At 36.2% G+C, this 13,238-nt stretch overlaps 1 protein-coding gene across 1 annotated transcript in view; it reads left to right on the top strand.

Moving 5' to 3' along the window:
- Window positions 1-13,238, top strand: part of LOC128649325 (zinc-regulated GTPase metalloprotein activator 1) — a 141,701-nt gene that overhangs the window by 34,488 nt on the left and 93,975 nt on the right. Inside the window, exons 4-5 of the mRNA XM_053702534.1 lie at window positions 7,356-7,452; window positions 9,072-9,163. Coding sequence (XP_053558509.1) covers window positions 7,356-7,452; window positions 9,072-9,163 — 189 coding nt within the window. The remainder of the gene's footprint in view (window positions 1-7,355; window positions 7,453-9,071; window positions 9,164-13,238) is intronic.

Genomic DNA, 13,238 nt, shown 5'->3' with positions numbered 1-13,238 from the left:
AGGTGTGGAGAACCTATTTTTCTTTCATGTAATTGGCAAGAGTCCATGAGCTAGTGACGTATGGGATATACAATCCTACCAGGTGGGGCAAAGTTTCCCAAACCTCAAAATGCCTATAAATACACCCCTCACCACACCCACAATTCAGTTTTACAAACTTTGCCTCCTATGGAGGTGGTGAAGTAAGTGTGCTAAGAGGGCTATGCTGTTTGCATTTTTTACCATTCCTGAAACTGTCATATAAGGAAATTGATAATTTTGCTTTATATGTTGTTTTTTCTTTCACATTTTGCAAGATGTCTCAATCTGATCCTGCCTCAGAAGTATCTGTTGGAAATTTGCTGCTTGACATCGGTTCTACCAAAGCTAAGTGCATTTGTTGTAAGATTGTGGAAATTATATCTCTGAATGTCATTTGTAATAGTTGTCATCATAAACGTTTACATGCAGAGAATGTATCCATCAGTAATAGTGCATTGACAGTTGCAGTTCTTTCAACTTCTAATGTACATGATATACCTATGCATCTTAAAGAATTTGTTACTGATTCTATTCAGAAGGCTTTGTCTGCATTTCCGCCTTCTAATAAACGTAAGAGGTCTTTTAAAACGTCTCATAAAGTTGATGAAATTTCAAATGACCGACAACATAATGATTTATCCTCCTCTGATGAGGATCTATCTGATTCAGAAGATCCTTCCTCAGATATTGACACTGACAAATCTACTTATTTGTTTAAAATAGAGTATGTTTGTTCTTTGTTAAAAGAAGTGTTAATTACTTTGGATATTGAGCAAGCTAGTCCTCTTGACATTAAGACTAGTAAACGTTTAAATGCTGTTTTTAAACCTCCTGTGGTTACTCCAGAGGTTTTTCATATTCCTGATGCTATTTCTGATATGATTTCTAAGGAATGGAATAAGCCAGGTACTCCTTTTATTCCTTCTTCAAGGTTTAAAAAATTGTATCCTTTACCAGCAATTTCTATAGAGTTTTGATAAAAGATCCCCAAAGTTGATGGGGCTATTTCTACTCTTGCTAAACGTACCACTATTCCTATGGAAGATAGTACTTCTTTTAAAGATCCATTAGATAGGAAACTTGAATCCTATCTAAGGAAAGCCTATTTATATTCAGGTCATCTTCTCATGCCTGCAATGCCTGCAATTCCTTTGGCTGATGTTGCGGCTGCATCAACCTTTTAGCGCAACAAGAATTGGATTCTGACATATCTAGCATTGTTTGCTTACTGCAACATGCTAATCATTTTATTTGTGATGCCATTTGTGATATTATCAAAATTGATGTTAGATCCATGTCTTTAGCTATTTTAGCTAGAAGAGCTTTATGGCTTAAATCTTGGAATGCTGATATGACATCTAAGTCTAGATTATTATCTCTTTCTTTCCAAGGTAATAATTTATTTGATTCTCAGTTGGATTCTATTATTTCAACTGTTACTGGAGGAAAGGGGGTTTTTCTGCATCAGGATAAAAAAAACCTAAGGGTAAATCTAAGGCTTCTAACCGTTTTTGTTCCTTTCGTCAAAATAAGGAACAAAAATCTAATCCTTCCCCCAAGGAATCTGCTTCCAATTGGAAGCCTTCCTCAAATTGGAATAAATCCAAGCCTTTTAAAAAATCAAAGTCAGCCCCTAAATCCGCATGAAGGTGCGGCCCTCATTCCAGCTCAGCTGTTAGGGGGCAGATTAAGGTTTTTCAAGGATATTTGGATAAATTCTGTCCAAAATTAATGGATTCAGAGCATTGTCTCTCAAGGGTATTGAATAGGATTCAGAGTAAGACCTCCTGTGAGAAGTTTTTTCTCTCACGTATCCCAGCAAATCCAGTAAACGCTCAGGCTTTCCTGATGTGTGTTTCAGACCTGGAGTCTTCAGGGGTAATCATGCCGGTTCCTTTTCAGGAGCAAGGTCTGGGGTTTTATTCAAATCTATTCATTGTCCCAAAGAAGGAAAATTCATTCAGACCAGTTCTGGATCTGAAAATTTTGAATCGTTATGTAAGAGTGCCAACTTTCAAGATGGTGACTATAAGGACTATTCTGCCTTTTGTTCAGCAAGGACATTATATGTCTACAATAGACTTGCAGGATGCTTACCTTCATATTCCGATTCATCCAGAACATTATCAGTTCCTGAGATTCTCTTTTCTTGACAAGCATTACCAATTTGTTGCTCTTCCATTTGGCCTAGCAACAGCTCCAAGAATCTTTTCTAAGGTTCTAGGTGCCCTACTCTCTGTACTCAGAGAGCAGGGTATTGCGGTGTTTCCTTATTTGGACGATATCTTGGTACTAGCTCAGTCTTTACGTTCTGCAGAATATCACACAAATCAACTAGTGTTGTTTCTTCAAAAACATGGTTGGAGGATCAATTTACCAAAGAGTTTCTTGATTCCTCAGACAAGGGTCACCTTTTTAGGCTTCCAGATAGATTCAGTGTCCATGACTCTGTCTCTAACAGACAAGAGACATTTGAAATTGGTTGCAGCCTGCCGGAACCTTCAGTCTCAGTCATTCCCTTCAGTGGCAATGTGCATGGAAGTTTTAGGCCTCATGACTGCAGCATCGGACACGATTCCTTTTGCTCGTTTTCACATGAGACCTCTCCAGCGTTGTATGCTGAATCATTGGTGCAGGGATTATACAAAGATATCACAGTTAATATCCTTAAATCCCAATGTTCGACACTCTCTGACGTGGTGGTTAAATCACCAGCGTTTAGTTCAAGGGACTTCTTTTGCTCGGCCAACCTGGACTGTGATCACTACAGATGCAAGTCTTTCAGTTTGGGAGCTGTTTGGGGATCTCTGACAGCACAAGGGGTTTGGAAATCTCACGAGGTGAGATTACCAATCAATATTTTAGAACTCCGTGCAATTCTCAGAGCTCTTCAGTTTTGGCCTCTGTTGAAGAGAGAACCGTTCATTTGCTTTCAGACAGACAATAACACAACTGTGGCATATGTCAATCATCAGGGTGGGACTCACAGTCCTCAAGCTATGAAAGAAGTATCTCGGATACTTGCTTGGGCGGAATCCAGCTCCTGTATAATCTCTGCGGTGCATATCCCAGGTGTAGACAATTGGGAGGCGGATTATCTAAGCCGTCAAACTTTACATCCAGGGGAGTGGTCTCTCCATCCAGATGTGTTTTCTCAGATTGTTCAGATGTGGGGTCTTCCAGAGATAGATCTCATGGCCTCTCATCTAAACAAGAAACTTCCCAGATACCTGTCCAGGTCCAGGGATGTTCAGGCGGAAGCAGTGGATGCGCTGACACTTCCTTGGTGTTATCATCCTGCTTACATTTTTCCTCCTCTAATTCTTCTTCCAAGAGTGATCTCCAAAATCATCATGGAACAATCGTTTGTGTTGCTGGTGGCTCCAGCATGGCCCCACAGGTTTTGGTATGCGGATCTTATTCGGATGTCCAGTTCCAACCTTGGCCACTTCCGTTAAGGCCGGATCTACTGTCTCAAGGTCCGTTTTTCCATCAGGATCTCAAATCATTAAATTTGAAGGTATGGAAATTGAACGCTTAGTGCTAAGTCATAGATGTTTCTCTGACTCAGTGATTAATACTATGTTACAAGCTTGCAAATCTGTTTCTAGAAAGATTTATTATCGAGTTTGGAAGGCTTACATTTCATGGTGTTTTTCTCATAAATTCTCTTGGAATTCTTTTAGAATTCCTAGAATTTTACAGTTTCTTCAGGATGGTTTGGATAGGGGTTTGTCTGCAAGTTCCTTGAAGGGACAAATCTCTGCTCTTTCTGTTTTATTTCACAGAAAGATTGCTAATCTTCCCGATATTCACTGTTTTGTTCAGGCATTAGTTCGTATTAAGCCTGTCATTAAATAAATTTCTCCTCCTTGGAGTCTTAATTTGGTTTTGAAGGCGTTACAGGCTCCTCCATTTGAGCCTATGCACTCTTTGGACATTAAACTACTTTCTTGGAAAGTGTTGTTCTTTTTGGCCATCTCTTCTGCTAGAAGAGTTTGTGATCTATCTGCTCTTTCTTGTGAGTCTCCTTTTCTGATTTTTCATCAGGATAAGGCGGTTTTGCGGACTTCATTTAAATTTTTACCTAAGGTTGTGAATTCTAACAACATTAGTAGAGAAATTGTTGTCCCTTCCTTGTGTCCTAATCCTAAGAATTCTTTGTAAAGATCCTTACATTCTTTGGATGTGGCGAGAGCTTTGAAATATTATGTTGAAGCTACTAAAGATTTCAGGAAGACTTCTAGTCTATTTGTTATATTTTCTGGTCCTAGGAAAGGTCAGAATGCCTCTGCTTTTTCCTTGGCTTCTTGGTTAAAGCTTTTGATTCTTCAAGCTTATTTGGAGTCGGGTCAGGCCCCGCCTCAGAGAATTACAGCTCATTCTACTAGATCAGTCTCCACTTTGTGGGCTTTCATAGAATGAATTTTCAGTTGATCAGATTTGCAAAGCGGCAACTTGGTCCTCTTTGCATACATTTACTAAATTCTACCGTTTTGATGTATTTGCTTCTTCAGAAGCAGTTTTTGCTTGAAAAGTTCTTCAGGCAGCTGTTTCAGTTTGATTCTTCTGCTGATGTTTTAAGTTTTTCTTTTCATTATGAGAATAACTTATATTTTGGGTTGTGGATTATTTTTTCAGCGGAAAATGGCTGTTGTTTATTTTTATCCCTCCCTCTCTAGTGACTCTTGCATGGAGTTCCACATCTTGGGTATTGATATCCCATACGTCACTAGCTCATGGACTCTTGCCAATTACATGAAAGAAAACATAATTTATGTAAGAACTTACCTGATAAATTTGTTTCTTTCATATTGGCAAGAGTCCATGAGTCCCACCCTTTTTATGGTGGTTATGATTTTTTTTGTATAAAGTACAATTATTTCCAAATTCCTTTGTTGATGCTTTTTACTCCTTTCTTTATCACCCCACTACTTGGCCATTCATTAAACTGAATTGTGGGTGTGGTGAGGGGTGTATTTATAGGCATTTTGGGGTTTGGGAAACTTTGCCCCTCCTGGTAGGATTGTATATCCCATACGTCACTAGCTCATGGACTCTTGCCAATATGAAAAAAAATGAATTTATCATGTAAGTTCTTACATAAATTATGTTATTCTTGTGTGAAGAGTGTGGATTACCCTGGCATAAAGTTAAGATTGCCAGAATCCTATCGTTTCTTCAGGATGGACTGGAGAAAGGTCTTTCTGCCAGTTCCCTGAAGGGAACATATTTCAGAGATTGCTGCTTTGCAATGTGAGCCTCCTTTTCTGGTGTTCTATTCTGATAAGGCTGTCTTATGTACTAAGTTAGGTTTTCTTCCTAATGTCGTGTCTGACCGCAACATCAATCAAGAGATTGTGGTTCCTTCCTTGTTTCCCAATCCTTCTTCTTCGAAGGAACGTTTGCTTCATAATTTGGATGTGGTTTGCGCTTTGAAGTTCTATCTTCAGGCTACTAAGGATTTTAGACAAACTCCTTCCTTGTTTGTTGCCTATTCTGGGAAGCGTAAGGGTCAGAAGGTCTCTTAGACTTCCTTATCTTTTTGGTTGAGGAGATGAGACAGCGGGACAGCTGAAGCAGCCTTCGGAATAAAGATTTTGCAGGCTGTGTTGCCCTCAGATTAGGGTTCACCTCTCTTTTTGTCCCTCCCGTTTTCATTCCGTGTACTCTAGAGCTTGGTTATAAGTTTCCCAACATAAAGGAATGATGTTGTGGACTCTCCTTATTTTAAGAAGGAAAACATAAATTATGCATACCCAGGCCAGGTTATGCTTGGCCAGGTTCAGTTTTTCCCAACAGTAAGGAATGATGTCATTGACTCATAATTTATGTTAATTACATAGAGATATTCAGATTATATTTTCTAGTCAGCTTTTTACAGCTATGCTGCATCACTTTCAAGTATTTCAACATGTGGGTATCATGGCCCTTTAACCCATGCAATATATCACAGATTATTAAATATTCTTACACCCAAAATGTTGAAAAAACGGATGCTCCAAAAATAAAAACAAAGTGAGAGGGTACATTGAAAAAGGGCCTTTTTATATTCATCTACAATAATTTTAAAAAGCGGAATCTTTATATTATGTTGTGTTATCTCACTAATTCCATCAAATAGCGCTCAAACGTAACAAATTAAACAGCTAGTAAGTGCAATCAGTTACATGTTTATCTATGGAAGATGTAATGAAGAGATATCACCTGCAGATGGCAATAGATGCCTTTTCTTTATTAGCAAAACTATGTGAAACCTGAATAACTTGTGATTTTGCAGCCATATGTTGTCTCATTGTTTGCAGTGCTGCTGTGCTAAACGTACAAAAAAAAAGATAAAAAATCTTTCTGAAATCAAAGTTTGGGACATATAAAACTGCATGCTGCAGTTACCTGAGGTGATTAATCTATCTATCTATCTATCTATCTATCTATCTATCTATCTATCTATCTATCTATCTATCTATATATATATATATATATATACTGTATATATACAGTATATACTGTGTATGTGTATATATATATATATATATATATATATATATATATATATATATATATATATATATATATATATATATATATAATGTTTACTTTGTGTGATCTACCTGCTCCAGTTTAGCTGCAGCAGTGTGTCTGGGAAAGCAGACAATTCTTGAGATTTTTGTAATTTGCTGAAACTAAAACTAATTTGCTTATGTAGCCAATATTATGAGCAACAGTTGTAGAAAATGATGACCTGTGACTGCATCATAAACCCTTATCAAAAGTCTGCCAAATCCAATGCACCTATTTATCCTTTTTTATGGATATTTGGTCCAGTGTAGGTACACAGTGCTTTCATGAACATCAGTAAATACATAATAAAGTATGCTTGTATAGGAAACTATCACAAGTGATTCCTCACATTTACCTCCTTTATTCTGAAATCTAACCGTGAATAACAGATGTGCTATTTTCATTGCCTAGTCTTCCCCATTTGTCAGGTAAAATATATTTTGTAGTTAATTGAGCTTTTGGCTGGTTGTCCAGGGTAACCCAAAGAGGAGAGGTAGTTTTGTTTCACAGGAAGGCATTTTAAGAATGGCCCACTCTTTACCCTACTATCCTTTACTTTAGTAAAGCTAAAAAGCATTTGGTATAGTAGCATATTGGAAACTTCTGTAGATAATTACATTTGGGTTGTCTCATTTAAGAAGCATAAAACTATTAAATGTAGTTATTTCTAGACAATAATTCAGACTATCTGTGTCGGGATAGATAAATGTATGTGATTGGGACTTCTTGTCATAAATGAGCAAATGCATTACAATGTTCTATGTCATTGGCAGGGAGTGCTGTGGAGAAGTCTTTATCTATTAGCCAAGCTGGGGAGCTGTACGAGGAGTGGTTGGAGTTAAGAAATGGCTGCCTGTGCTGCTCTGTCAAGTAAGGAATATACACTCTAAAGATTTATCATTGTTATTCTACTATAATTGCCCCTAAAAATGTGCATGAGAAATAATGCCCCTATGGGCTCAATATATCAAGCCCTTTTCTCCACTTGTGGAAACCAGCAGTCAGGATTTATCAAGCAGCGGTCATCAGACTGCTGCTTCCCTGCCCTGTTCTCCACCTCTTAGGCAGCTCCTGCGGGATTGGCTGTGCGTGGGCAGGGAGCGGGGTTCATATATGACTTACATGGAGAATAGTTGCTTATTTTCAATGATAAATAAGGTACAATTTTATCTGTACATCTCCTCAGCTCTCCGTTGGAGAAGTGCAAAAAACCCAAAAAACTTTGTGATAAATTTGAGCGCACAGATGCGCTTCTCTAAAGGAGAACTGAGAAGAACCTGTAGGAGACTTAAACTAAGAATTCTCCTTGCAATTGCCCTTTATGTCCTCCCTTTCTCAAATTCTTAACTGTAGAAAATCAGGCAATGCTGAGTAAGATTGGTTTTGTTATCCTTGATTATATATGTGCTAACATTTGCACCTGTCCATTTAACTGTAACTCCTTAGTTACCAAATTAATTTGTTTTTTTGAATATTAATTAAATTGGCATTAAGCATAAAGTTACAACGTCCAGAAAATGTTTAATAAACGTTACTCTACTGTGCATACCACAAAGATACCATTATCTGACCCTGTAACAAGCTACACAATGACTGCTTAGATTAATTCAGGAACTCCTCTATATCTGGTCCTAATTGTTTACAGCAAAGGAAATCAGATAAACATATCAATGATGCTTTTCAAATAGTTTGTCCCTGGGTTGCTCTGACACAGTAAAATCCTACAACTTTGGCTAAGAAAGTCTATTTGATTTACAAACATTTATTTAGTTGTCAAATCTTCTGCAATGTAATATATCTATCATAAAAATGACTTTATGGGTCTCGGTTGCGTTTATAGATTTTAGAGTTCAATCTTGATTGAAGTGATCTTCAAAGCGGGAGGGCAAGTGAGAGAGAACCTATCTATATGGAGGTTAATATTAATCTATATGTTTAAAGGCTCTGTTTCACAGGATTTCTGTATATTATTATTATCATTTTTTGTATAGCGCCGCAAATTCTGTAGCGCTGGGTACAATGATACGGGTATACAATGACAAAGATTTGTGATAAAATACAAAACATAACAAAACTAAACAAATCTAGTACAGGAGGAAGAGGGCCCTGCTCTGGAGAGCTCACAGTCTATAGGTTTAGGGTGCAGAGACATAAGGTTGGGGTAGCTTGTCACATTGGTTGTAGTTGCAGCAGTGAGTCAGGCAGTTCTTGTATTAGTTTGGGTCGGATGAGAGATGGAGGAGAGATGGTAAGCCTCTCTGAATAGAATTTATATGTATGTACAGACTTTGCATTTGTCTTTTATCAAGCTTAAATCTATGTCCTTCGTTACAGTTGTAATCCATTTTTGTTTTCTGAAAACCTAAATATTTTTTTAAATAAATGTGTACTAATAGTATTCACTCTGCTCAAGGCATTTGCATGTGATATACATGGCTACAACTGTACATTTTAACAGATTGTTGTACATGTTTTCATGTGTAATCTAGGGACAATGGCTTGAAAGCAATTGAAAATTTAATGCAGAAGAAAGGAAAGTTTGACTACATCCTTCTGGAGACTACAGGGCTCGCAGACCCAGGTAAGCCGTAATAAGAAGGTTTCTTCATTATTTACATATATCATGCTGTATGTATTGTTAAATTGTGTTTTAAAAAAATATTAATATTTATACTGTAAATACTGTAAAATATTCAAAATAATCCATATAATCAATATATATATATAACAGTATCTATAATAATTTTTAATAATATTTTTTTTATATTTAATATTTCAAGAGTGTGCTTTTAGATTACCAGTTATCCATCTGCTCTAGCCCGACACTGCATTAGACCTAAAGTGTGAAATACAAATTGTGTTGCACATATTTTACATTCCTATGTTCTTCACATAAAAAAATAAAATTGTATTATTAATTATATATTTCTATATATATGTGATAATGTAAAATATATCTATACCTATATATCTATATGAATAGTTATACAGGTATAGGTATATACAGATATATATATATATATATATTTACAATAAAAAATAAATTTTCTTGTATGTGAAGAAGCTTGGAGTGTGATATAGTAATAACTCCTGTCGGGTTAGTGTGCGAGCGATACGTGTTTTACTTCTGCGATCTCCATTAAAGACTTCTAATTTAGCCCTTAATCTCTTGAATGCGAGCTGCAACGTATTGCATATTTTTTTTAATAAATTTTGTTTGACAAGCTCTAGGCAGTTCTCATTTTTAAGTGAGACTTCAACTATATTATAGGAACGTAGAATTGCATCTATTACTTTACAAAAGTCACATAATTCGATCTGGTATTGTGATGTACTAAACTTATCCCAACAAAACTTATTCCTACCTAGGACACCTTCCTAAAAATGAATCATACACAGCCAGTGACATGAGTTTGTTAGACAATGAAGCTTATTTGTGGAAAACAGCAACACATTGCAAAACCATAAAAGCTAAAGTGTTTTTGACTTTTACTAGGTCTGAAAATGTCACCTAGGAGATGACGCTGTAATTTTCCAACGCACCTGTGTTGTGCACTGTGAAGCCTATTAACTTAAGACAATAATTCATTGTGCAGTACAGTAATTCATTTCCTTGTTTGCCAAAAAGATACTGATTATTTATCCTTTACCATTCAATTTACCATAAAGAACACCAAGGAACTGTTAATGCGGGAACACGCTACTCTTTTCCTACAGACAATAGGCTATGAATGGGGCTCTGTTGAATTGCAAAAATGGTGCTCACAGGGCATTGAATTCTGTAATTACACATGCAAATTGTAGTTTACTTTTTATTTAAAAAGCTTGCTCCAATTCCGAGCATTACAAATGCCACAGAAACACATTTTTGTTATATATGACAGAACATGAAGATATGGTTCTCTAGTGTAATGTATTATTGTGTAAATCATTTAAGCATTGAGGGTATTCATTAATATAGTAGCTGTTAACAATCCTGAATTAATTGTCCTACAAGCGTATAGTGTCCTTACAATTAGAGAGCCTGCAGGCAACTTGTCAGGAGCAGGGAATTCGTATTGGCACTTCAGTTATTTCTTGCAAAGCAGCCTGACACACTGCAGTTCAAAGCTACATAATTGTCATGCTAAAGTAATTTCCTTTAAAAGAGAGGGCATTGATTCAACCCCTGTTACTTGCAAAGCCCATTTCAGCCAAATTGGAAAACTATTAAGCTTTTTGGGAAAGAAATCAATAAGTATCAGGAAAGCATCATGTCTTGTGGTCATTCTTATAGCTTGCATGGTTAGGCATTGCAATAGTCTGACAGCTATAACAGCACTGACATAAAGTGATGTGCTGAGGAACACATCTGGCCTGTCAGACAGAGAGCAGCAGACATTGCATTCAGCCCTGTTATCATTGCTTGGCCTCTCGTACTTCATTCTCCTGGACAAGCCTGTCATGAACAAGCAAGTAATGCTTCAGAGATTGTTCTGCACTTCTATCTGCTGTCAGTGTTTCCCTTTCATGTCATGTTATTCCAGTGCAAATATATGAGCCCGGGTCATCTGAAATCAAATGCTAGGTTTTATTATTTGCAAACATTGTGACAAAGCAGCTGTCACTCATGCTGATGAGAGTTTATTGAGTTTTATTTAAGGGTAACCATTTAGCTTTCATCACCCTGAACAATCTGACAACTGTAATTTCTTGCTTTTTGAGAGCCTACAGAAAAGGATGTAAAGTATTATTCAAAGCTTATATTAATATCAGACTTTAAAGGGACATTAAACACTAAATGCATGCTAGATATAATGATGCATTAAAAGAAAAGATTAGTCTAGGAATAACATGTAGATGTATTTTTTAAAGTTTCATTAGCTGTTTAAATATTGACAAAATAAGTGTAAAGTTTTACTGTTTATAAAACAATGGGAGCTGCCATTTTGTAACTTTAAGGTGTTACCTTCTCTGCTGTGGCCAATTACGGACAGTTATAAATAGGTCACTGAGTGTGCAGCCAATGGCTGTGCAGAATATAACAGTGTTCTGCACTTCCATTTCTAACAGGAACTGAAAAACTCACAGTTTAAGAATGGAGTTACAGGAAAGGGAGACAAAATAAATAATAAAAGTATATTGCAAAGTTTTTTTCTAAATACAATTTATCATTTTAGATTACCATCTCAAAGTGTTTAATGTCCCTTTACCTTCCCAATCGAGTGTTAAAAAAGATGGAAATTCTCAAATGAAATTCCCCAATTAAAATAATATATTGTATTATGTTATTAAATACTCTGGTTCAGTTTTGAATTTCCATGCTTTTTAACATTTGATTGGGCACTTAAACCCTGGCAGATTTGTTGTTTGTATGTTATGAGGGGTACAGTGCACCCTCTAAGCTGCCGTGCATCATAAAGAGTTGGACGTGGGTGCTGAAACTAATACTTCTTTTGTTGAAGTTAAAAATACATTGTTCTATAAACAAAGATTAATTATCATTATTCAAAGGGTCAATAAACACCTTGTAATTTGAAGTAATTGTTGTTGTATTGCTATAGAATAACATGTCAGCCAAATCTTAAAAGCAAATCATCCTTATTACGGCAATCATTTTTCAATAGCCAAATTCAACCCACCATTTGCCTTATTTGAAGGAGCCAATCTAGTTAGCCATGTAAACAGGGTGCATTTCAAGTTCAGTGAATTAGAAATTGCTATAAAAATTGTATACAAATCTCAAGCTGTTTTCTGTCCCTTTAAAGGGCCAGTAAATACCGTAGATTTGCATAACCAACAAATGCATTATAAAAAGACAATGCATTAGCACTTAGTCTTAACTTCAAATGAGTAGTAGATTTTTTCCCCTATAAATTTAAAAGTTATGTCTATTTCCTCCTGTATCATGTGACAGCCATCAGCCAATCACAAATGCATATATATTCTGTGAGTTCTTGCACATGCTCAGTAGGAGATGGTGACTCAAAAAGTGTAATTCTAAAACGGCTGTGCATATTTTGTTAATGGAAGTAAATAGAAAAGTTGTTTAAAATTGCTGCTCTATCTGAATCATTAATGTTTAATTTTTGATTTGAGTGTCCCTTTCAGAGGCAAGGTGTAAAGTGAAATCTGTTTAATCCCTTGCCTGCCTCAGTGGACAATAGTACATTGTGTAATGGCCTATTATTATTATTATTATTATCAGGTATTTGTAGAGCGCCAACAGGTTCCGCAGCGCTATGGCCTAGTGGATAAACTAAATTAATACATTTAAACAGCTATGAAAATATGGATATGAAGTAAATACCAATACATAAAATTCTAAGACTGTTAAAACAGTGTGAAAGTAATAAAATCTGTGATAACAGCTTTTTTGGGCATAGGTCAACTATGCCTATTCCTAGGGCAGCAGAATTGGGGGCAAATTTTAAGGAGACATTCTATAATATAATGCCTTCTCACTCCTATGCTCTCCAAATGATCAATTTATTAATTTTATTACAAATCAATTATTCCTGACTGTCTAGTGGGGTGTATTACCCTTCCATGCATTTCTGGCCTCGACTTGTGGGAAATATGAAGCAAATATGAGATAAAATTGTTATGGGTGAAGTGTTTAGGGGTCAGATTTCCTAGGGAATTACAACAACTAAATACATCTTTGCCCTTAAAAT

This window comes from Bombina bombina, chromosome 2 (genome assembly GCF_027579735.1).
Source record: "Bombina bombina isolate aBomBom1 chromosome 2, aBomBom1.pri, whole genome shotgun sequence".
Classification (NCBI taxonomy): domain Eukaryota; kingdom Metazoa; phylum Chordata; class Amphibia; order Anura; family Bombinatoridae; genus Bombina; species Bombina bombina.
This window is presented reverse-complemented; position numbering and strand designations above follow the sequence as displayed.